This window comes from Ochotona curzoniae, unplaced genomic scaffold (assembly GCF_017591425.1).
Source record: "Ochotona curzoniae isolate NIBS_2020 unplaced genomic scaffold, NIBS_Ocur_1.0 contig_3643, whole genome shotgun sequence".
In the NCBI taxonomy this organism is placed as follows: Eukaryota; Metazoa; Chordata; class Mammalia; order Lagomorpha; family Ochotonidae; genus Ochotona; species Ochotona curzoniae.
In genome coordinates, this window is record NW_024465933.1 from 4,227,508 (window position 1) to 4,248,796 (window position 21,289).

General features: G+C 41.0%; 1 protein-coding gene across 7 annotated transcripts in view; it reads left to right on the plus strand.

Annotated features, from left to right (window-relative positions):
- MFF (mitochondrial fission factor) overlaps positions 1-20,900 on the plus strand; it is a 29,908-nt gene extending 9,008 nt beyond the window's left edge. For 2 of the 7 annotated variants that reach the window (XM_040982826.1, XM_040982827.1), the window contains 6 exons: positions 3,801-3,889; positions 6,137-6,211; positions 10,105-10,263; positions 16,244-16,303; positions 19,721-19,805; positions 20,536-20,900. In XM_040982826.1, the coding sequence (XP_040838760.1) occupies positions 3,801-3,889; positions 6,137-6,211; positions 10,105-10,263; positions 16,244-16,303; positions 19,721-19,805; positions 20,536-20,667 (600 nt within the window). In that variant the 3' untranslated portion in view covers positions 20,668-20,900. Of the gene's footprint in view, positions 1-3,800; positions 3,890-6,136; positions 6,212-10,104; positions 10,264-14,616; positions 14,650-16,243; positions 16,304-19,720; positions 19,806-20,535 lie in introns of all 7 variants that reach the window. The other 5 variants (XM_040982825.1, XM_040982828.1, XM_040982829.1 and 2 more) reach the window with 5 other exon arrangements.
- The last annotated feature ends 389 nt before the right edge of the window (positions 20,901-21,289 follow it).

Sequence of the window (21,289 nt, forward strand, 5' to 3'; positions counted from 1 at the left end):
ACTAGCCTATTCCTGGTGGGGGTGGGCAGCTGGCACAGTGTTTAAGACACTAGTGGTGAGACCTGCATCCCACACCGTGGTGCCTGAGTCTGGGTTCTGAAGGCAGCTTCCTGCTAACATGAACTCCTGGAGGCTGTGCAAGGACTCGGTCCCTGTCAGATGTGTTGTTCTCACTTGCTGTCTTATGCCACCACCACTTCTCTGCCTTCCTCCTTTATCTCGCTCTCTTTTCTTTAAAATAAAAAAATAGTAACAACAAAGTAATCCAGTTGATCCTATGAGGAGGGCTTAAACCATGTCACACATATTCTACTCAAAGAAAGCTTATTGAATTTGGAGGCTCAGCTAAAACAGAGAAAATTAATAAACCTTTTCACTACGCCTGAACTGTAAGGAAAAGCTGTAAAGAGTTGGAAAGTAATACCTGTAAGAACAGATACCTATACGAAGATTTGACACTGCCCTGAATAATGCAGCCAAGCCAGGGATTCGAGCTCCACCATCAGATACTGCAGTCACACGGCCAGGAGTTTTGAAACGATCAATGATAATCAATGCCAAGAGCTTTGTGAGAAGGTCATTGAAATAAAACAGACTGGATTAAAGATAAGTTGTAAGAGATTTTGTCCAAATTAAGAACTCCTTCAGAGAACAGAAATATGAAAATACCATTCATTTGTATAATTAATCTTTGGAAGAGCACTGAACTCCAGATACACCTCACAGCAGTCAACAGCCAGGTGTGGTCTGGGAGGAACAGATTCCTATAGCTTGTTCCGATTTTGGAAGAGAAAAGCCAAGGCAATGAATGCTTTCGGGAAGGGAACTATCTCCAAGCCATGCACACTTGCTGCAGTCGCTGTCAGTGGAATCATGTGCAGAGCTCACAGCTGGGAGAAGTGTCACCCAGCTGGAACCACGCTCATCACAGATTGCTCTGGGAAAGTGGTAGTCAATGTCTAGTAGAAAGGCTCTTGATCTGTGAAGAAGCAGCAGATGCTCATAAATGCCCTGCAGTGGCCCAGTTCAGTTTGCATAACCACCTTTGGCAATGGAACAAGCAGTCATGGTGGACCTAGAATGTAATTGGTCATCCAGTGATGTGGCACGTCCTAAGACAAATCTCAAAGGACACCTAGGCATTCACCGGATGCTTCAGTGGATACTGTAATGGCTTGGAACATTAAGAACTTGATGAACACGGGCCTGATCACAGTTTGATGGTGGTTTGCTTAGCTGCTTTTACTTCCTTCTCATTTGTAGAAGGAAGAGCTGAGGCTACAGTGAGAAGACTGGACAAAAAAGTCAGCAGAGAAGAGGCCGCAGAGCAGTTTAATTCTGTATATGTGTGTGCATTCGTCCATGGAAGCTTTAGACCATCCCTTTGCACTGCTCCTTGTGGTCTCTTACCGACTGCCACACGGTGCAGCTTCCTTCCCATAACCTGCCAGCACGTGTCCAACTCTTCCCTGCAGGGCTTGTTTGAGGAGGGAAGATGTTGCTTGTGGTGTTCAGTCCACATTGTTCTCTGTCTCTAACAAAAAGCCCCTTGGGAAACAGAATGAGCATGGGAGAGATACTGAGGCAGATGGGCAGATTCTTAGAGGAGTGGGAGGCTTTGGACAGCTCGAGAGAACCAGCAAACAAAAACGTGGACGGCTCTTACATGACCAAGAACTTACAGGTTAGCAGATGTAACTTGGAGTAAAATCATGCTGAAAAGAGAGTAGCTGTGTGTATGCAACATGTATTGAGTACTACTTGTTTTATAGCCAGACAAAAGACCCTGTGGTCCAACTTCTAGGAAATTACTCCAAGCTAAGAAGCTACTTCTCAGCCTCAGAAATGAGTGAACTTTGAAGTGGGTTGTCAGTGCTGGAAGGTTCTAAATGACATTTAAAAATCTGGAATTAAAAAAAAAACCCTTCATTTTGATATAAACAAAGAAAATGTTTAAATCATTGTATTTCTTTCCATCCCTGGCAATGTCTAACTTCTTTGTTGTTACAGTATACAAGTCAGTCATTTTAGACAACATGGCAATTATTTGTTTTTGTCTTGTTACCACCGCCCCCACCAAGTATGTTGTTAATACCAAGATCAATAAATCAGGGCTCACATTCTGCTTTGGGTTAAGTTACTGCCCGTGACACCAGCATCCCATGTGAGCCTCGGTTCTGCTCCTAGGCCTGGGAAAGCAGCCAAGAATGCCCGAGTGCTTAGAGCCCTGCCACCCACCGGGAGACCAGGCTGGAGTTCCAGGCTCCTGGCTGTGGTCGCCATGTGGTGGCAGGAACCAAACTGAACCGTCGCCCAGTACCGGCTAGGATGCATATTAGCGAGAAACTAGAACCAAACCCACGCACTCCCGTGTGGGATATGCACGTTGCTTCTGTGCCAGGTCTTGTTTTTTAATGGAAGAAAGAGATCGGTTTTGTAAGAAGAGCATGTGACATTGTGGCTATTCTAGAATGCCACAGCAATTAAGGTAAAAAGATACTTTGATTTTTTAGGGTAGTTTTAAAATATCCAATGAAATCTGAATTTATTTTAGTCCTAGAAGCTAGGAACATTTATATATCTCATTTCCTGTAACATATATGTGTTCAAAACTCCTATAAATTTTTCTTATAAATAATACAAGTAGGGCCCAGCGCGATAGCCTAGTGGCTAAATCCTTGTCTTACATCTGCCAGGATACCATATGGGCGCTGGTTCATATCACAGCTGCTCCACTTCCATCTCACTCCTTGCTTGTGGTCCGGCACACCAGTAGAGGGTGGCCCAGAGTGTCGGGACAGTGAGCCTGCACGGCCAATCTGGAAGAAGCTCCTGGCTGTGGATAGGCTCAGGTCCAGCCATTGCTGCCACTTGGGGAGTGAGCCAGCAGATGGAAGATGTTGCCGCATCTGCCTCTCAGTGTATAGCTGCCTTTCCAGTAAAAACAATTAAAAAATAATACAAGTATGCGTATAATATAAATGACAGCATAGAGTACAGCTCACTTCCCTTATGTGCAGGTTCTGCATCCTCGGATGATCCAACCATGCATCAAAAATATCCCTGGGGAAAACCTCCAGACAATTCCCAACACTGAGATCCCTGTGCGGAGCGCTTCCCTGAGTCCGTAATGAAGTGAGGTGTACACACGTCGGCGGTCGCCTCGTGCTGGCTCCCGGGTCCGGCCCCTGCGCAGCACTCCGGCCCCTGCGCAGCGCTCCGTGCAGCTCTTCAGAGCGGTTAGGCCTCTGCCGGCTGTGGCTGCACTGCAGTGTGTACCGGTTACCGTCTTCTAAACGAGACATTGTGCCAACTATTTACATAGCATTTACAATGCTCTAGGGACTAGGTGTAATCTAGAGATGATTTACAGTATATAGTAGTTTGTGTGTGGATTATACGCAAATACTATGCCTTTTTTTATTTAAAAAAAAAACTTAGCCTCCATGTATTTTATTATTATTTTTGATATTCTAGAAGGAAGGACACTGCTCCTGGAGGCGATTTCACAAAGATTCATGGAACAGTTAATTATTCAAAAATTCATGCTTAGCAATAAGCCAGAATACCTTTTAGCTGGCGGTAAACAGGCATGAGTTTTTCCACATTGCGGTGCGTAGATGTGACGGGTCTGTGTCTAACACTCTTGCCTCGCAGCCGTAGTTGGTCGCTCTTGATGCTCTGTGTCAGCTTCGTGAGCACATTTGGATTGAAGGGGGTTTTTGTTTTCGTTTTTTTATATTAAGCAGCTACTAGATTACTAAGAGTGTTTTCTGTTCCTCCCCTTTGTACATGAACAGATCCGGGCAGTTGGCAGGCTAAAAAGAGAACGCTCCATGAGTGAAAATGCTGTTCGCCAAAATGGACAGCTGGTCAGGAATGATTCCATGTGAGTAGCGCTGCTGGCATCGTGGTTTCCTTGGGATTTCCCTCAGCGTTTCCTCTGTGCTCGTCTCTTTGTAAATAATTTCTTGTCATACTTTAAAATTTCTGTTTTGTATTTCCATCTATTTTGCCCTTCTGTGATATTTGTTATAGTCTTAAAATTTGGCCGTTTTGTTGGTCATGAGAATTTTGTTATAAGTGTGTGTGCTACTCTTCCATGAATTTCATGTTTACTTAAGAAAGCACCTCTGAAGTGTGCTTAGGGCAGATAGCCCTGAGCACTCAGGTATATACGGTACCTAGAGGTGCTTCGCTGCCGTGTAGATGGAAGAATAGAAGGGAGGTGTGTGTAAGAATGTCTTTATTGTCAAGTCATCCACGTTGCCACGAGAAGATAAACCAGCCTTGCCCGCCCTGCTGGTGAACGGGGCTGTGCAGTAGACGGATTTTTTTTTTCCTTCATAAAAAATGTTGCAGGCATTTACTTGGTGATTCATTGAATCATTATTAAGTCCTTCTCATTTTCAAAAAATAGAAAGGTGTTGTTTTTGAGGCATTATCTGCTTAAACCTTTCTCATTTACTTATAAACTATATGAAATAACCACGAGACATTTTAGATGAAGACAGTGTTTTCTATTTGTTAATAAATGTTTGCAAATAAAATCTCCCATCGAGAACTACCTGGAATGTTACATTTCACAGCCGTTGCCAACTGTGACTTTTTAAATTAGATTAGGATGTTAAGTATAAGATTTCTTCTACAGCAGTTTTCATGAACTCATGAACTCTATGTCATGCCAAGCATCCTGTTTACATCCCTGGAATTGTGAATGAGTCGGATGATACATCTTGTTTTTTTTAACTTAAGATCAGGTTAAAACCAAAACTGATAATTTTATATGCAAATGAGCTGAAGCATGTACTACTTACGTTAAGTTCCCCTTTGGACGTGCATGAGGAATGCAGGAGGTGCAAAATAATGATGGGAATAACGGTTTAATATTGAGAATAAAGAGGGTGTTGCCCCGATGTCTGGAGTGGCCGTTCGGTGGTGTTTAGATCAGGGAAATCCCAACCCCAGTGTAAGCCATTAGCAGGCTTCTTTCCTCCCTCCTGTATTAGGTAGGCGCTCAAGACTGTAGCTCTTCTGATTGCTTAGAGAATTTTGAAATGTCTCCTAGAGTAGTTATTGTTATTCTGAAGTTAGAGTATGTAATTTTATCTCCTTCAGTCGAAACTTGTCTGAAGGATTCAGCCACTGCTAATATGAGAATTTCTTGGTGGTTGAGTGTGTGTTTCCGTGAAGGTGTCTCACTGACGATGGTCTGGAACTGGGTGACTGGGTTGCAGGATGTTTCCACATATATAAACAACCAAAAGACTATGTAGTTTACATCTAAAATTGCCTTTGATCTTCAGTACTGTAGCAGAATAATTAAATGTACATCTAAGGCTTTGATTATTTCTATTTGCATTTTATATTTTTTAAAGGCTTTAAACATTTCTAGTAAACGTTTCAATGTATAGATATAACAATATTTAAGTCCTTCATTACTTTGAAAGTATATAAATAAAAACAGGATTATGTTAGCATGTTTTCAGTTTTAGCTGGAGAGAAACAGCTCTGTCCTGTGGGAGCCCAAGGAGTGTGCTGGAGAACGAATGATTAGTAGATGCTTTTGTGCTTAACCAATAATGCAAGTTCTGATTTGAGAAATGGTGGTAACCAGTATTTGAGTTTAACTTGCCTTAGAGACGTTTTGTCATTGTCTTAATAAAAGTAAAAAAACAAACCAAACAAAACCAAACTTGTATTTTCACAGTTCATTTCGCTGTCAGTGGTTACCAGTCTTTACACTTCCATAGTGAAACACTTACTGTTACTCAGTCATACCTTGTCCTGTAGGTGTTGGGTGTGTTATCACGGTGTGGTAAGATACTTAACCGTCTTTCTGTTAATAATTTAACTGCCACTTGTTCTCCTGCCATTAATTAGTTCTATCATTTTTAATTCATCTTTGAGTCTCTAAGCCTGATCACCAGTAGGTATTAAACTCTTGTTACTTTCAATTGCTTTAATCTTTTCTGTGTGCTGTGAGGCAGACTGTGCAGGCTGCTGAGTGCCCTGCGCAGGCGCCTGTCCCTGGGAAACGCAGACAGGGAGGAGCGGTGAGCAGTGGAAGTGTGTCTAGCTTGTTCTTTCTGTTAAAAAAACTGAATATGTAAAAGAAGCATAATTATTATTTAAGGTGGTACAGATCAGATTCTGCCCCAAGAAATAAAATATCAAGGTTCCAAGCGCCGATTTCTGCACCGGAGTACACGTAAGATTTTATCTGCTCTGCTGCTTCATGAGTGAGCGTTGTTTTAACTTTGCAGCCTTACATTGCTAATCTATTGTGCCAGATAATTCACACTTAATGCTCTAATTTTTCTAAGTTTGGATTTTTAGTACCTCTATTTTAGGATTTCTCAGATTGTCAATATTCCTTTTTTTTTTTTTTAAGGAAAAGACTAAGCCAGTTTGGGAAGTTTCATGATATATTGGTAAAAAGAAAATGGAATCATTTATACGTAAGAACCAAGCAACCTTTTCCATTTTGTTTGGTTGGCCTATCAGTTCTCACTAGACTCAGTTTGACCAGGCCTAGTTACCGAAGTCTTAAGATTGCAGCGCATGAGCCCTTATTGTTTCAGTGGGACCCAAATAGGAGTAGAATCCCTGTATGGCATGGCTCATCACTGAAGTTGTTTTGTTGTTGTATTTTTAATTATGTAGATTAAAATTAGGTTTGAAATATTTTTTATTTTTTCCAGTGTTTGAAGCCACCCACCCTTTGTGTCAGTGTGACAGACTCAGGGTGTGGGAGTGCCTGGGCTCGCTGGGCAGAGTGTGGTGTACACTGTGCGAGTTCAGAAGCGAATGCAGGAGAGGGAGCCCTGCGGCCAAGGATTCGTCTCTCCGGAAACATGTTTTAGACTTTTATCCTCATTGTTGTTTGGAAGAGGCTGATAGCATCAACATAAATGTAAACGCACAGTGTAAGAAGCATTATTTCCCTCCTCCCCCAAAACACTGCAGGGAAAGGGTACTTGACTTTAAGTTCACTGTTAGTTATGCCTAGTGAAGTGTTTGACACTGGCTGACTCTTACGTGTGAGCATGATGTCATGTCTTAGTGACATAACATGGTGTGCAGGGTGCTGCCTTCAGCCTGTCTGGTCTTTAGTCTAAAATAAGTAAATGAAATTTTGCTGTTTTATAATATTACTAGGGTCGATTTGTCATCCAAGTACATTTGAACTAAACGACTAACATTGTGTGATTTGCTTAAAGCAGCACAAGCACTTGCACTCTGCTTAAGCTTCTCATAATGGTTCCTTTGTCAAAACTAAATCACCAAACTTGGTGGAACTGAGCTAAATGCCAGCTCCAAAAGCACTGACAGAGCGGGGACCTTCGGCAGTGTCAGACTCTTAGAGCGGATCTTACTTTTCTTTGTTTCTCAATTTGTTTAAAAAAAATTACAAAACTGCTGTTGTGCGGTGCAAGAGAGATCATGCCAGACAAGTCTAGGATGTGTTAAGGAGTCTTTATTAACCAAGCTTGGTGATAACAGGGCCCACTAGAAATTACCAAATGATATGTCCAGTGGTAATCCAGTCTGATTCGAAACCCTGAGAGGAGCAAATGGTTATTACCCTGAAACCTGTCTGCTTAACTGAAGACCTATGTTCCAGCTCCCAGCAGTATAAATTATCCTAAGAGACATGTTGAATATTTAATTACTACAGCAAACAACCCGGACACACAAAGGTGCAAACGTTCACCTTTTGCTGACTTCTCTGTCCATATTCCATTACTGCTAGGAGGAACTCTTGAGAAAACACAAATCAGAAATACAAAGCAGCTCAGTATTAGCCTTGTCACTGGCTTTCCCAAACAGTGCCCAGCGGGTGAGGGATACCAACTTGTGGGGCTTCCTGTGTCTGACTGTGGGACACCAGAGAGCGGGCGGGTCCTGGGGAGGCCAAGAGTCAGAACGCTAGAGCCATAGAAACACGTGACCCAGAGAGCGGGTCCCTCCCTGTCATGGGCCTTCCCCGGGGGTGGGGGGGGTCGTTATGTAACAACGGAGTACCACCCCCTCTCAGGTTCCAGATGGTGACAGGTGAACAAAGGACCACATAGGTCAGGGAGGTGTGACTTTCAAGTTTATGACCAGAACTAACTGCCTAAGACCACAACACTGCAAATCCTGTGAAAATGAAAACATTGTTAAAGTGTTTACTACTTCTGAGTATAGTTTTGATGGTCTCATAATCATTGAGTTCATTTGTAGATGGAAGTAGATAGTCACGGGCAAGGGCCTTTAGTCTGTTTGGATGCTGTCAGAAGTAGTTCTTTAAAAAACATTTCCTGCTCTGTTTTTGAAGGATGCCATATTAAATAAATGTTAATTATCTTAATTTTCAAAATTTTGATTTCTTTTGATAACCAGAAATTAAATATTTTTGATGTTGCTCTTTGATGAAATAAATCTTTACTAATACTGTAGAGTTCATTTCATCTTTTTTAAATAGATTTTTTTTCCTGTGAAGTCATAGTTGAGTGTCATATAAGGCTATTCCCCCCCATTTATTCCCATGTTCCAATTCCATATGAATATACAGACTTAGAATTGAAATTTGAGTGTTTTATAGTGACCTTTGCTGTGTGTTGCATATTAAGAATTCTTTGCATTCAACCTGAAGTTAATTGTAGCACCTCAAGTTTTACATATGAGCAGAAAACATTTGTACTTTCAGAATTAAGTTGATAATATCTTATTGATTCTTTCTGGCAAAATGATTTTGCTTAAAGAAAGTAGCCATTTTATATTTTAATTTTTAATAGCATAAATCTATGAAATTCTGTATAGATTTGTATTTAATTTATTGATATTATTACTTTAAGGTTGTAATTCTAAATATTTACTATTATAAGCTTTAATGCATTAATATGGAGCAAGTTTGTTTATTGGTACAAAATGATACATAAAGTACCATGCCTTGGTAGGATGGGTGATTGTGCTGTCCCAGATCTAGCCATTTTCAAGGCTGCCTCAGTGATACACTTTGGACATAGGCTTAGTGTGATTTCTCATAAACGTTTACAAGGTTCTTCAGGGTTTGATGTTGGTAGCTCTAGAGAGCTCTGAGCACAGGATGACTCCGTGGGGTTTCTGTGCTCTCTGGGCTGGGCCTCATTTGGATTTTCCCAGTGCCACTGCCTGTTGATGCACTGGCATGTGTGCCAAAGGCGTCTTCGTCTCTGAACGGGCATACACATGTACTAGCCACGAGGCTGTATGAATTTGGTATAAAGCCCGGGTCTTTTAAAACAGCTTTGAGAAGTGAATTTCTTGCCCCTTTTGGGAACAAAAAGTGTGCAGAAGTTTGTGTTTTTTAATTTTTCAGGAAAGCGCTGACAGTAGAATCAGAAAAAATGTGGTCTCAGTTCACATGTGTGAGAGAGCAGTTAAGATTTCTGTCACTAAGAGGCAAAGGAATAGTTGTTTTCTCAGCAGTTATGACGATGACAAGTAGCGTTACCTCCTTTCTCTGCTACAGGATTGGTAATGGTTTTTGTCTTACAGCCAGAGAGGTGGAAAAGATGTGCTTGAAACTGTTAAAATGCTGTTAACAGTTTTTTGAGATGTTTAATTTCTGAAATCAATGACATTCATTCTTCATAAATAACTTCATCGTCCTTGTGAAATTTTTCAAGTACCATTTTCATGGAATTGTCTCTGAGTCATGTGTTTAAAGCTTGACACGTGTGTACCAGAATTTTTCATCCTGCCCCTCTGGTCATCCATTTGTAGGTTTAGTACAGACTTGGTGTGCTGACTTGGAATGTGTGCTCGGTAATGAATGCTGCTTTTTCAAAGCTGGGAATTTAATATTTGGTCACTCTAGTTCTCCTCCCACCCCAGATTGTTCTTTCGTGTTTGTTTATTTTGATGTTGCCCTTTACAGAGTTTACAGTGTTACATTGTAGTTACTTTTGCAAAAACAATTCAAAATGCTTATTAATTTGCTTGGTTTGTTTCTTGGGGGAAAGTGGAGGGTGGGAAAAGGGGGCAAGAAAAGTAAGATAAAAGCTGTTCAGATGAAGTTTTATAAGAATCTGACTTGAGTGTTTTTCTCTTCATTTGCTGTGCTTATGTAAACAGTGTGACACCATCGCCACAACAGACTCGGGTCTGTCCTCCCCATATGTTACCTGAAGATGGAGCTAACCTTTCCTCTGCTCGTGGCATTTTGTCGCTTATCCAGTCCTCTACTCGTAGGGCTTACCAGCAGATCTTGGATGTGCTGGATGAAAATCGCAGGTGATTGGCCGTCAATGACTCTTGCCAGCTGTGTCGCGTATTATTGGCTTCTTATGTTCTAAACTTTATTTTACGTTTGCACTCGCTAGTCTCTCTGAGATGCAGTGGTTTGAAACAGCTTGCTTTGCTTTCTCTTAATTTGAAATTATTGTCCAAAATTCACATTTCACCAGGTGACATTAGCTTTTCTTCAGAGAGTCATCGTTTGCAGGAAGTGTAGTGATTGTCTTCAAAAGTTTTCTTGACCCAGTTTAAGCCCTGGATTCCATCTTGGAGTATTTTGAGGGCCCCAGTGGCTGCGGTGTGGGGATTGAACTGATGGGTACTGTCTTCGCTGAGTCTTGATCTCATTATTTGTAAGGAGCAAATATGAACAAATGCTCTAAGTGTGGCTGCCAGGGGCTTTGTTCTTTTCTTCTTTTCAAAGGATTTCTAAAACTGTAAGGAAATTCCAAAACATTACTATCTTTTTGATAGTACTGTTGTTTTTCAGCATTAACAATTTATCTCACTTCTGAACAACTAATAAAATGATCAATAGCCTACTTATTTGCTTATATAATATTTCATTGCAGTAGTTTCAAGCATTTTTGCCTTGCTTTATTACTGTAAGTATTTATAAAAGATGAAATTTACGGAGGGTTTTTTTTGAGCAGTGTACAAAAGGAATAATTACTTTAAACTCAAAACATCTTCCTAATAACTTGTCAAAGTTGGTGCTTCGATTTTTCTTCTTTTCATCAGACTGTTAATTTTTACGTTTTGAAGAATTTCCAATAAATTAAACTATCTTTGCAGTAAGCAAAATTTTTTAAACTGGTAGTATTTTAAAAACTGGCAGTTTTAAAAACCGGTAGTATTTCTTTAAAAACAAACCAAACTGTTAGTATTTCAACTTGCTGTGAACAGGAGCTTTTTTTCCTTGTTGAGTGCTTTCAGTCCTGCCTCCCGAGTGCTTGTCTGTACCGCTTCACATTGTTGAAGCCTTGGGCTTTCCGAGCCTTCCCAGGCTGCATCTAACGCTGGGTATTTGGGCCCAAGAAGTTAAAGCTGCACACGGAGGAGCCTAGAGAGCTCCTGGCGTGGAGCGGTTTTGTGTACCTGTATACCTGTGTGCACATGGATGCAGGAGATGCAGGTTGAGTATCCATATCAGAAATGCTTGGGGTGAGATTTTTGAATTTTGAAATATTTTCATACACTTCATTGCTTGAGCACCCCTAATCTGGACATCCGGAGTGTTCCCAAAATCTGTTTTCTGGAGCATCAGATCACACCAAGGATTTCACATTTCAGAGCATTTTGGATTTCAGAGGTTAGATTTACGGATGCTCATTCTATGCTTTGTTTCTTTTTCCTGTCATGCTTTAGAAGCCTTGTATGTTCACTGACTCTCAAACTATTTGGTAGTGTATGCAGCAGGAAGATTTAGAACATAAAGCATGGATTTAGAGGGCCACTTGCATTCAAATCAGTATTCCACAGCCTCCTGTTCCCACCTCGCTAGAGACACAAAATGCTGAAATTGACTGAAAATGGGCCGATGCTAGAGCCAGGAGGTCAGTCCACGTCTCCCTGTGGGCGCCAGGCTCCTGGCTGCTTACTGCCGAGGTGTGCATTGGCAGGGAGCTGGGGTGTGGAGCTGATGTGAACCCAGGCACTCTGACATGGAGCAAGAACATCTTTTTTTTAATTATTTATTTTTATTGGAAACACAGAATAATACATGGAGGAGAGACAGAGACATCTGGTTCACTCCCTAAGTGGCCACAATGGCTGGAGCTGAGCCGACCTGAAGCTAGGAGCCAGGAGCCTCTTCCAGGTCTCCCACGCAGGTTCAGGGTCCCAAGGCCTTGCGCCGTCCTTCACTGTGTTCCCAGGTCATGAGCAGGGCGCTGGCTGGGAAGTGGAGCAGCTGAGACATGAACCAACGCCCAGAGCATGACCCTCTACCATGAGAACAAACGCCCCACAGAACAAGTCCGGAGCAGTCTCACTAAACAGTTCCATCGTCGCCTTTAGTAAATAAATAAATTACTTAACTTCTCTGGCTCTCAGTAATGCCTAATTTTGTTCAATTAAATGAGTAACTGTGGAGGGTGAACAAGTGAACAGAAGATCTTTCTGTCTCTTCTCTCTGTAAATCCGACTTTACAATAATTAATAAATAATAAAAGAGAAATCGTTTCTTCCCCCACCTTTTTCTGAGATACAGGCACAGTGGCTTCAAACTCTTAGTGTAGTACAAGCTCCTTCAAAAGATTCTGAGTATAAAGTATCTGAAATGTAAGAACAGTTGATTACAAATATTAGGTGTCCCTCCTTAAAGTGTTTTGTATGTGATAATTTTCTAACTTTTTAATTACAGTAGATCTTTAGAAGACATCAGTTTGCTCAGGTCAGACTATATTATACCAAATGCTGTTATGGTAGTGAAAATATTTGAATAAGAAAAATATTTCTAAATCCTGTATAGATTAAACAGTAATTGACTTGAAGACACAGTGCCACTCCATTAAAGTTACATGATTTTTTTACCTCCTGCCAACACAGGACACATATTCAATACAGGGATGCATATTTTTTTAAAAAAAATCAGTAATAGGAAGAACTTTCACCTCAAGTTCACGTGTGCAAAATCAGAAACCTTACTTTTGCAACCATTGTATATTTTTTAAAGAAGACATGTTTTGAACTCCTAGTGAAAACTTGCGTGTATGTTTTAATAGATTGGATGGCTCTAAAGTTCCTTTTCTGGAGTTACAAGGTTTTTCAAATTCATAAAGAAATTATATTATTGACTTTTGCTCCTGGATCTGTGCCATTAATTGTTTCCTTGGAGCCAAGTCCATCTGTGTTTCTGATAGTTTTTATAAGTTTTTTAAGTTTCAAGTTAGTTCTTATTTCTGCCGTGAGAAGTTTCTAGCATGACCTTACAGATATCAGAAACAGGAATGTGAAATTTGGATGATATTCTCTCCGCATGAGTGTAAAGTCATGTGCTCGTAAGCTCGTAAGTGCGTTTATGTCCCTGACTGTATCCTTCATGTTTTTCTGTTTTGTTACTCTTGGCTGTTGTGCTAATGTCTTAGCTTATCTCTGTTTCTGTGGCATCTTGGCAGGTTAATTTAAGCTAGAGCTTTTGGGAAGAGTCTGAGAGCTTTCTGTTCTATTGTATTATTATAAAATGATGCAAATTCACAATTGTTTGACAGGACCTATGTTTAGTTCACACTCCAAGGGATGCTGTCACGTTTATGACAGTGTTTTCTTTTTCTCGTGGGGACTTGAGTGACATAAATGAAGCTCAACATGAAAATCAAGTTAAATCCTAGTGCACATTAGGAAAGTTTATTTGTTCAGGGACATTTGGAAACTCATACATTTAAATTTTTAAAGACTCATTTATTTGAAAGCTAGAGAAAGAGCGAGGTCTTCCTTCTGCTGATTCCCTCTACAAGTAGATACAATGGCCGTGCCTGGGACAGGCCTCAGCCAGGATCCTGCAGCTTCAGCTGGGCTGCTACGCTGCAGGAGGCAATGCACTTGGGCCATCCTCTGCTGCTTCCCCAGGCGCAGTAACAGGCAGCTGGAACAAAAGCGGAGCGGCTGAGAAGCTGCTGACCATGCCTAATGTCAGCATTGCAGCCACCGCTTAATCCACTGTGCCACAGTGTGAGCTCTGAAAATTAGTACATTCTGGGACAAGCACCAGGCGTGTTTTTGTTCAGGGGCAGAGGGACCTCAAATGCTACCACAGTTTGGACTTTGGAGGTTTAGAGAATTCCTAAATCTCCAGTTTGAAATGTTAACCTTTTTATAATGGAACTTAATTATATGTATGAATGTTATTTAAATATTGATTAGTAATTCAGGCTTGAATTTTGTTTTTAGGAGCAACATGATTACTTTTATTCACTTTTTCTTTATCAAATTATACTAGCTTTGAGTGAATAGATGTGAATAATTTATATTTCTGGCACATAACCCTGTAACTAAATAATTTGAAGGACTTACATATGCAGAGTTGTAGTTGACACTGCATTTATTATTTGCAACTTTTCTTTGAAATAAAATGTACTCCCTGGCCCCCCAGTCTATTTGCTGTGGCAGTGTACATTTATATAGCAAAAAATTCAGATGTTATATTTACTCAAAAATGTCAGTATGCAAGGTAATAGCTAAGATCGGTAGTTGTGGAGTTCCCTTTGCCGCTTTAATAACAAAACATGGTTGCTAAGACTTTTTGTGTATTAGCTTTTACTTACAATAGGAAGTGGTGCTTGAATGAAGTTTCTTATTTTGCCAACTACTTGTCTAATTTACTTTTATATTATATGTGTCAATTGCCAGTGTGAGAAGACAAAATGAAATACGTTGTGAAAGGTAACTGTATTATTTTCTGGCTCTGCATTGTCAAAGGGAAACCGCTATGGTAGAATGTGTTCAGTTTGGTGGATCCCTGTGAGCGTAACACTATACATTCTCTAGAATCTGTTTTGAGTTTTGAGAAGCAGGGAGGTGGATAGAACACTCCCACATGCTGCAACAGCCAGGGCTGAGCTGTGGCTAGCACCGGATGCTGGTCACACAGTCCACGCCTCCCACTTAGGTCCCATGCGCCCTCGGCGTGCCGCTTCTCAGGGCCAGCTTTGGCTGCAGCTGGAATCTGAAGCCATTTTAATGTAGGATACACAGGACAGTTGCCCCCTCCTGGTGTAGCTTTAAAAGAAAAATTAAGGAAGCACATGCAGTAGGTCTACTCAGTTAATCAATGTAATATAAGGTGACGTTTAAATTGCAGTTTTTTTAATGTCACCGAATGAATGTGTTAGTGGGATGGGCGGGATTTAAAACCAGTCTCGAACATGCAGTGTGTTGTTCTTTGAAAAAGTCTGAATCCCTGTCTTGTAGGCTACAGAAATTTTCTTTAAAAACTGATAATACCTTTCAGACATACAGAAGCTAAACATTAAAATGTTATTGTATAAATTAAATTGTCAAAAAATGATTTATGTTTCAGTCAAAATTCTATAGGTGTTCCTACTTGCTGGAAAACCAGTGTATTTGATATTGAATATTTACTCTGGCTAAGTACTGCCTCGATGCTTAAATTCAGGCAAACCAGTTACTTAGAAAATAAGACAAAGTAGTGTTGGATAATCCTTGGAATCTTACATGGGTCCTTTACCCCAATTTTCTTTCTCTGGATGCTAAATATTGCCAGTTCCTGTTTTAAATGTAAGAGATAGTAGAAAGAACTCCTCAGCCTCTGGAACCAAGTATGTCTGAAACCAAGTGACTGTGCCCACACAGTTGCCCAGTGCCCCTAACCCTAGCCCTTGCCAGCAGCCCCGGATGTCACTCCCAGTTGCCTCACACTGAGCCTGCTTCCCACAGTGCACCTTAGTGTGGTCCCTGACCTCTCCAGCTGCAGAGGGCGTAAGGACACACAGCTGCGTTGTAATGCCAGGTGCCAGCCAGCATTAACGAGACGGAAGAGCTGTAGGAAGGGAGACTGTTGAAATTCATGGTTTAGGAACAGAGCTGTTGGTACCTGATGAGACACCAGGCTCAGGCAGGCTGCTCTGCAGTTGTTGCTTATAAAATTACTGGGTTTTGTTTTTTTTTTTTTTGCAACTAGAAGAGTGGGATTACACCTTTTAAGTGAGGATTGCCCTTCTCTCTTGGATTTTGTAAATTATAGTAGTAAGCACGAAAGGGATAATCGTGTATGTTAATGCTCTTTTTGTCACATAAGTATAGATTCTTTTTATTGGAACAATTATAAAATGTGAAATTTGTAGAAATGATAAACTGGAGGACATGTGAATCATTTCTAAAGTGAGAAATATTATATTGTATTGAAACATACAATATAATCCAATTTGACATTTATTTGTCTTGTTTTTGCTTTTATTTTCTCACTCCTCTGTTTCCTGATTCTGTCTTGTGCCTTCTCCCGCAAAAACCTGCCTAGACCCGTGTTGCGTGGTGGGTCTGCCGCCGCCACGTCTAATCCTCATCATGACAACGTCAGGTAAATTTTGAGACTTTTGTAATTAGGGTAAATCGTTGGTGAAATTGTGTATTGCACAACATCATGCATATAGTGCAGCACCTTTATGTTGTAGCTTGAACTTCTGAGAACAGTAAGCCTCATCAGACTTGGTGTTTGGCCACCAGAATGCCAGGAAACACATGTAATCATTGGGACAGGGATGTTTCAAGTGTTTTGTTTAAATACAGTGAATACAGGGAGGGTTTTTTTTTCAATATAGTTATTCATTTTTATTTGAGAAACAGAGTGTCATTTTCAAGTGTGGAAATAAATCTCTTTATACGGAATCTTAAATGGAGAGAATGGAAATGGAAAGCTGAGTAATTTGGAAGGTGAACATGTAGAAAGGGAATTTCATGTTCAACATGTTTATCACCTGTTGATTTGGAACTCTCTCTGCTCTCCCACGCACTGCTTAGCCTGGGTAGTTCTTTCACAAAGGCGGATAGAACAGAAGGTGTGGATGCCCAGGGTTCCCCGGGGCCAAGAGCATATCTATCTAACTTTCCCATCTTCTGGAAAACAAAGCAAAAACTGCTTTAAATCCAGACTTTTTTTTTTTAAGATTATTTTAAGCAGAAATGTGTTCTCTGTAGCAGCAGATTGAAATCTGGCAGAGTTATTTCTGTAATTAGAAGAAATTGTCACGTTCAACCTGAGACGAGGGAAGGCATCTGTTTCCACTTACCCTGCATTTATATTGGAAAAATGAAAATGTCTGCCCTTAGTGGTCCTTTATTACTCTGCTGACTTTTTGTTTTGTTTTTTTAGATTTGTTTCTTTATCTGAAAGGTAGAGTGACAGGGAGAGAAAGATATCTTCCATGCTCTGGTTCCCGAGACCGCTGCAGTTAGGAGTGTGTCAGGGCGAAGGCAGGACCCAGGAGCTCTGTCTAGGTCCTGTGTCACACTCTGATAAGAGTCGCCAAGTTTGCAAGCAGCAATTTGACACGCTGTGTCACAATACTTGCCCAGGCTTCTCTCTTTTTCCACCATTACATATACTTTTAAACTCTTAAATTGTATCTTGTCATTTCCCCATGTATTTTCTTAAAGATTGACTTATTATTTGAAATAAATTTACAGAGCTCTGGAAGAGATTCACAGAGAATTCAGAGAGATTCACATTTGAAAGTGATTTACCCCACAAATGATGACAGACTGCTGGTGCTGGCCAGGCCCACGCGAGGGTCCAGGAGCTCCTTTGGGTCTCCCACGTAGTGGGAGTAGCAGGGGCCCAAGCTCCTGGCACGCCTCTGCTGCTTTCCCAAGTGCGTTAGCAGGGAGCGGGATCTGAGTAGAGCAGCTAGACTCAAGGCAGCACTGCTAGGGAACACTGGTGTTGCAGGCAGCGGCCTAATCCACTGTGCCAGTGTGCCCTAACTCCAACACTAGCAGGTGATTTTTTAAGTTTATGATCTTTCTGTGAAATTATTTTTAGCTAATGGTCTGAAGACCAATTTTTGGGGGGCTTTTTTGCAGAGTATAGGTATTGGTTTAAAACATATTATAAAATAACAGTCTGTGTTTTAAGATTTATTTGTTTATTTGAAAGAGAAAGAGGTCTTTCATCCACTGGTTCACTCTCAAGATAGTCCACAACTGCCCTGGCTGAGCCAGGCCACGCCTGGAAGCCAGGATCTTCCTCCAGGTCTCCCTTGTGGGTCACAGGGGTCCAAGCACTTGGACATTGCTTCCCCAGGCATGTTAGCAGAGAACTGGATCCAGAGTGGAACAGTTGGGAATTGAATCAGCACCCGTGGGAGTCGCAGATGTGACAGTGGGACACTTAACCCACTACCCCACAATCCTGGCCCTACTGTCTGTGGTTCTAAAATGAGTTATCTACATCAGATTTGCCAGTGAAGATTTCATTTACATTTAGGTGAACCTTCAGTTCAGACTTTGGACTAGTGAGCAATCTCTTCACCATCAGTTCTCCACAGCCAGCTCCAGCCTTTTTACATATGAGGCAGTTGCCTTGATTTTTTTTCATATGTGACTAGAGAGAATTCAGAGAAATCTTACTTTGAAAAGGGAATGTAGTAAACAAATTCAACACCTTTTTTTTTTTTCTTTTTTTGGTCCACTAATTTTATCTGCTTAAACATTCAGAGGAGTGATTAGCTAAACCATAGTCCCAGCATTCATGGACCGACTGAGAAGTTTGCTTCTCTGACTGGTGAAGTTAACCTTCGCATCACAGGGTCTCAACTGTTCCCATCGAAGAGAGGACAGCTAAGCAGAAAGGAAGTTAGCTTACCTGTCAAAGGAACATGTAAAAGTTGATGTTGGCTGTATGAATTCAATACATACCTGTTTTGAAGTTCTGTTTTTTCCTGCTTTATTCAAATGTGTTAGGATTATTTCCAGCAACATTTAAAACAAAAGGGTGTCCTGGATACACCCCCATCTGACATGTCGGGATGATACCTCCCGTGTGGCTGCATAGACACTGGTGGATCCATGTGTTCACCCTGGATCCATATGCTCACCCTGGCTAGATTATCTGGGAGTAACTTGTAATCCAATACATTTATATTTTATTCATTCAGAAAAGTTGCTGTGCCCTGCTATTGATAACCATACAGGATATAAAATAGATAAGCATGTGACTTTTTTGGTATATAAATCGTATCCAGTAAAGCTGTTAATTAAAATAAATTTTGAAATATGGGAATCCAGGCAGAGGGGAAAAATGGCATCTACATTTGCTTTCCAGAAGTTGTCATTCACTTAAAATTCCATACCCTTTTAGAAGTATCTGATTTTGAATAAAGAGTGCTTTTGGACATGCTTTCTCTGGTTTAGTGCTTGTCTGCTACTATTCTGTACACAGCCTTGTATTTTTGATCTAGTTCGGTACCTCAGTGTCACGGTAATACCTGTTCAGGAGACTTTATAATTGTTTCTGTGGGACAGTGCAGTGAAGAGTAAGTCATTGGGAATAAGACGTGGAGGATGTGTGTGCCAGGAGGAGGCAGTGGAAGACAAGAAGTAGAATATGATCCTGCTCTTTGCAGGAGCTAGTCTCCCTTGAGTTGCCTGCTGGCACTCTGCCTTTGGGACTCCGTATTTAGACTGAGTCTGTGGAAGAATTTGTTGTTTTTCTAGCGTAGCAGTTCCCAGACTATTCAGCTGGGGATCTTGTATCTCATTGCCAATTCCTCTGACTTGAAAATTGTCAGGAAGTCTCATTCTTAGAATTTTGGTACATTTTCCTAATATTTTTGAAAATGATCCTTTTAAGCTTTCCTTTAATAGTAAGCTATTCTACTAATTCCTGTAGTTATCTTAGAATCTTGTGGATACTTCTTTGAGCCTTACACAGCATGACTTACCAATACTCTTAGTTCTATTTCCATGTTAAGTTTTATATTTATTTCTTACTTACCAGGTATGGCATTTCAAACATAGATGCAACCATTGAAGGGGCATCAGAAGACATGACTGTTGTGGACGCCGCTTCGTTGAGACGACAGGTAGCTAATGTGCCGGATTGTACATCCGGAGATAGGTTCTCATTTCTGCTCTGCCCAGCCTGGCCTCACTGCAGGCACTGGGGAATAGACTGGTGTATGGGGGCTCTTGTTCTCCTTCTGCCTCTCAAATAATTTGTTTAGCTTTTACAAAAAAAAAAAAAAGGCCTACATGGGGAAAGTATATTTGGTATTTGTGTTGTCTGCACCAAATAATGCAGAAGAAGAGAGGGAGAGTGTGTCAGTCACTGTCAGTACAGGAGCATGAGCAGAGCAGGTGTGCGGCCCATGGCCATCGGCCACAGTTGAGAATGTTAGCCAGTACCTGTGGCAGCTGTAGGGGGCCTGGGTGTCATATCCAGGCGTTCCTACCACAGGTGATTGGGGAGGTGTTCTCTGAACAGCTGAGCCTCAGTCCTGAGCAGCTTGTAACAGAGGCCAGAGGCCCCTGTTGGCTCTGCTGTGGCATCTGCCTAGTGCATATTTGGACTTTGCAACTAGAAACAATGTGTGTACAGCAGTTTGCTCACCTCACCCACCATTGAATCGGTTAAGGAAGAAAATACAGAGAAGAAAATGGAGACAGGTGTTTAAGTGAATGCAAGCTCTCGTAAGTAACTTTAGAGATTGTTTTGCTCTAAACATGGTTTTAATAAGTTCTTTCACAAATTTTTGTGCTGTACTAGAATCCAATTGCTATGTTCATTGACCTGTCAGTTGTGTTTTTCCTCAGATCATCAAGCTGAATAGACGTCTGCAGCTTCTAGAAGAGGAAAACAAAGAACGCGCTAAGAGAGAGATGGTCATGTACTCCATCACTGTGGCCTTCTGGCTGCTCAATAGTTGGCTCTGGTTTCGCCGCTAGAGGTAACTTCAGCTCTCAGAAATACTGTCTCAACAGCTGGAAATATAAAGGATTTGCAAATGTCTTTGTTTCTGTCATTGCATTGTATGTCATTTTACAGACCAGGCCCTGAAAATGTATTTCTTGTAGAATGTAGGTGGGAAGGCCCTCCACCTGTGGAAGTGCAGGCGTGTCCCGTCACGGGCTCGGTGCACTTCTACACAGTTTTGCAGTAATACCTTCGTAGAATTCTTCCTCTGCATGTTTTATAAATAGACTTTCCTTTTTTTCCTTTTTTTTTTTTTAAGAAAGAATTGAATTTTTTCCATCATTGGTCTACATGATTCTCAGAATAGGACAGAGCGAACATAGTGATGAATTCAGAAAAGCTTCAGTGAAAGAAAAACAGTATTATGTCCTGTTTCTCAAACACTATGAAATAGTTCTGTTAGATGTTTTTGCATCCACAAGTCAACATTAACACTTCTGAAGTTGTGGTTTGGTGTAAAATTTGAGAAAGTCAAGCCAGCTAATACTTCACGGTCAATGCTTCGTGGTCACGTGTGCAGACTGGAGCAAGTCCCGTCACTCCCGTTTATCCAGTGTGTATGCAGCGTGCACCTGTTTATTTTCAGTTGAGTTT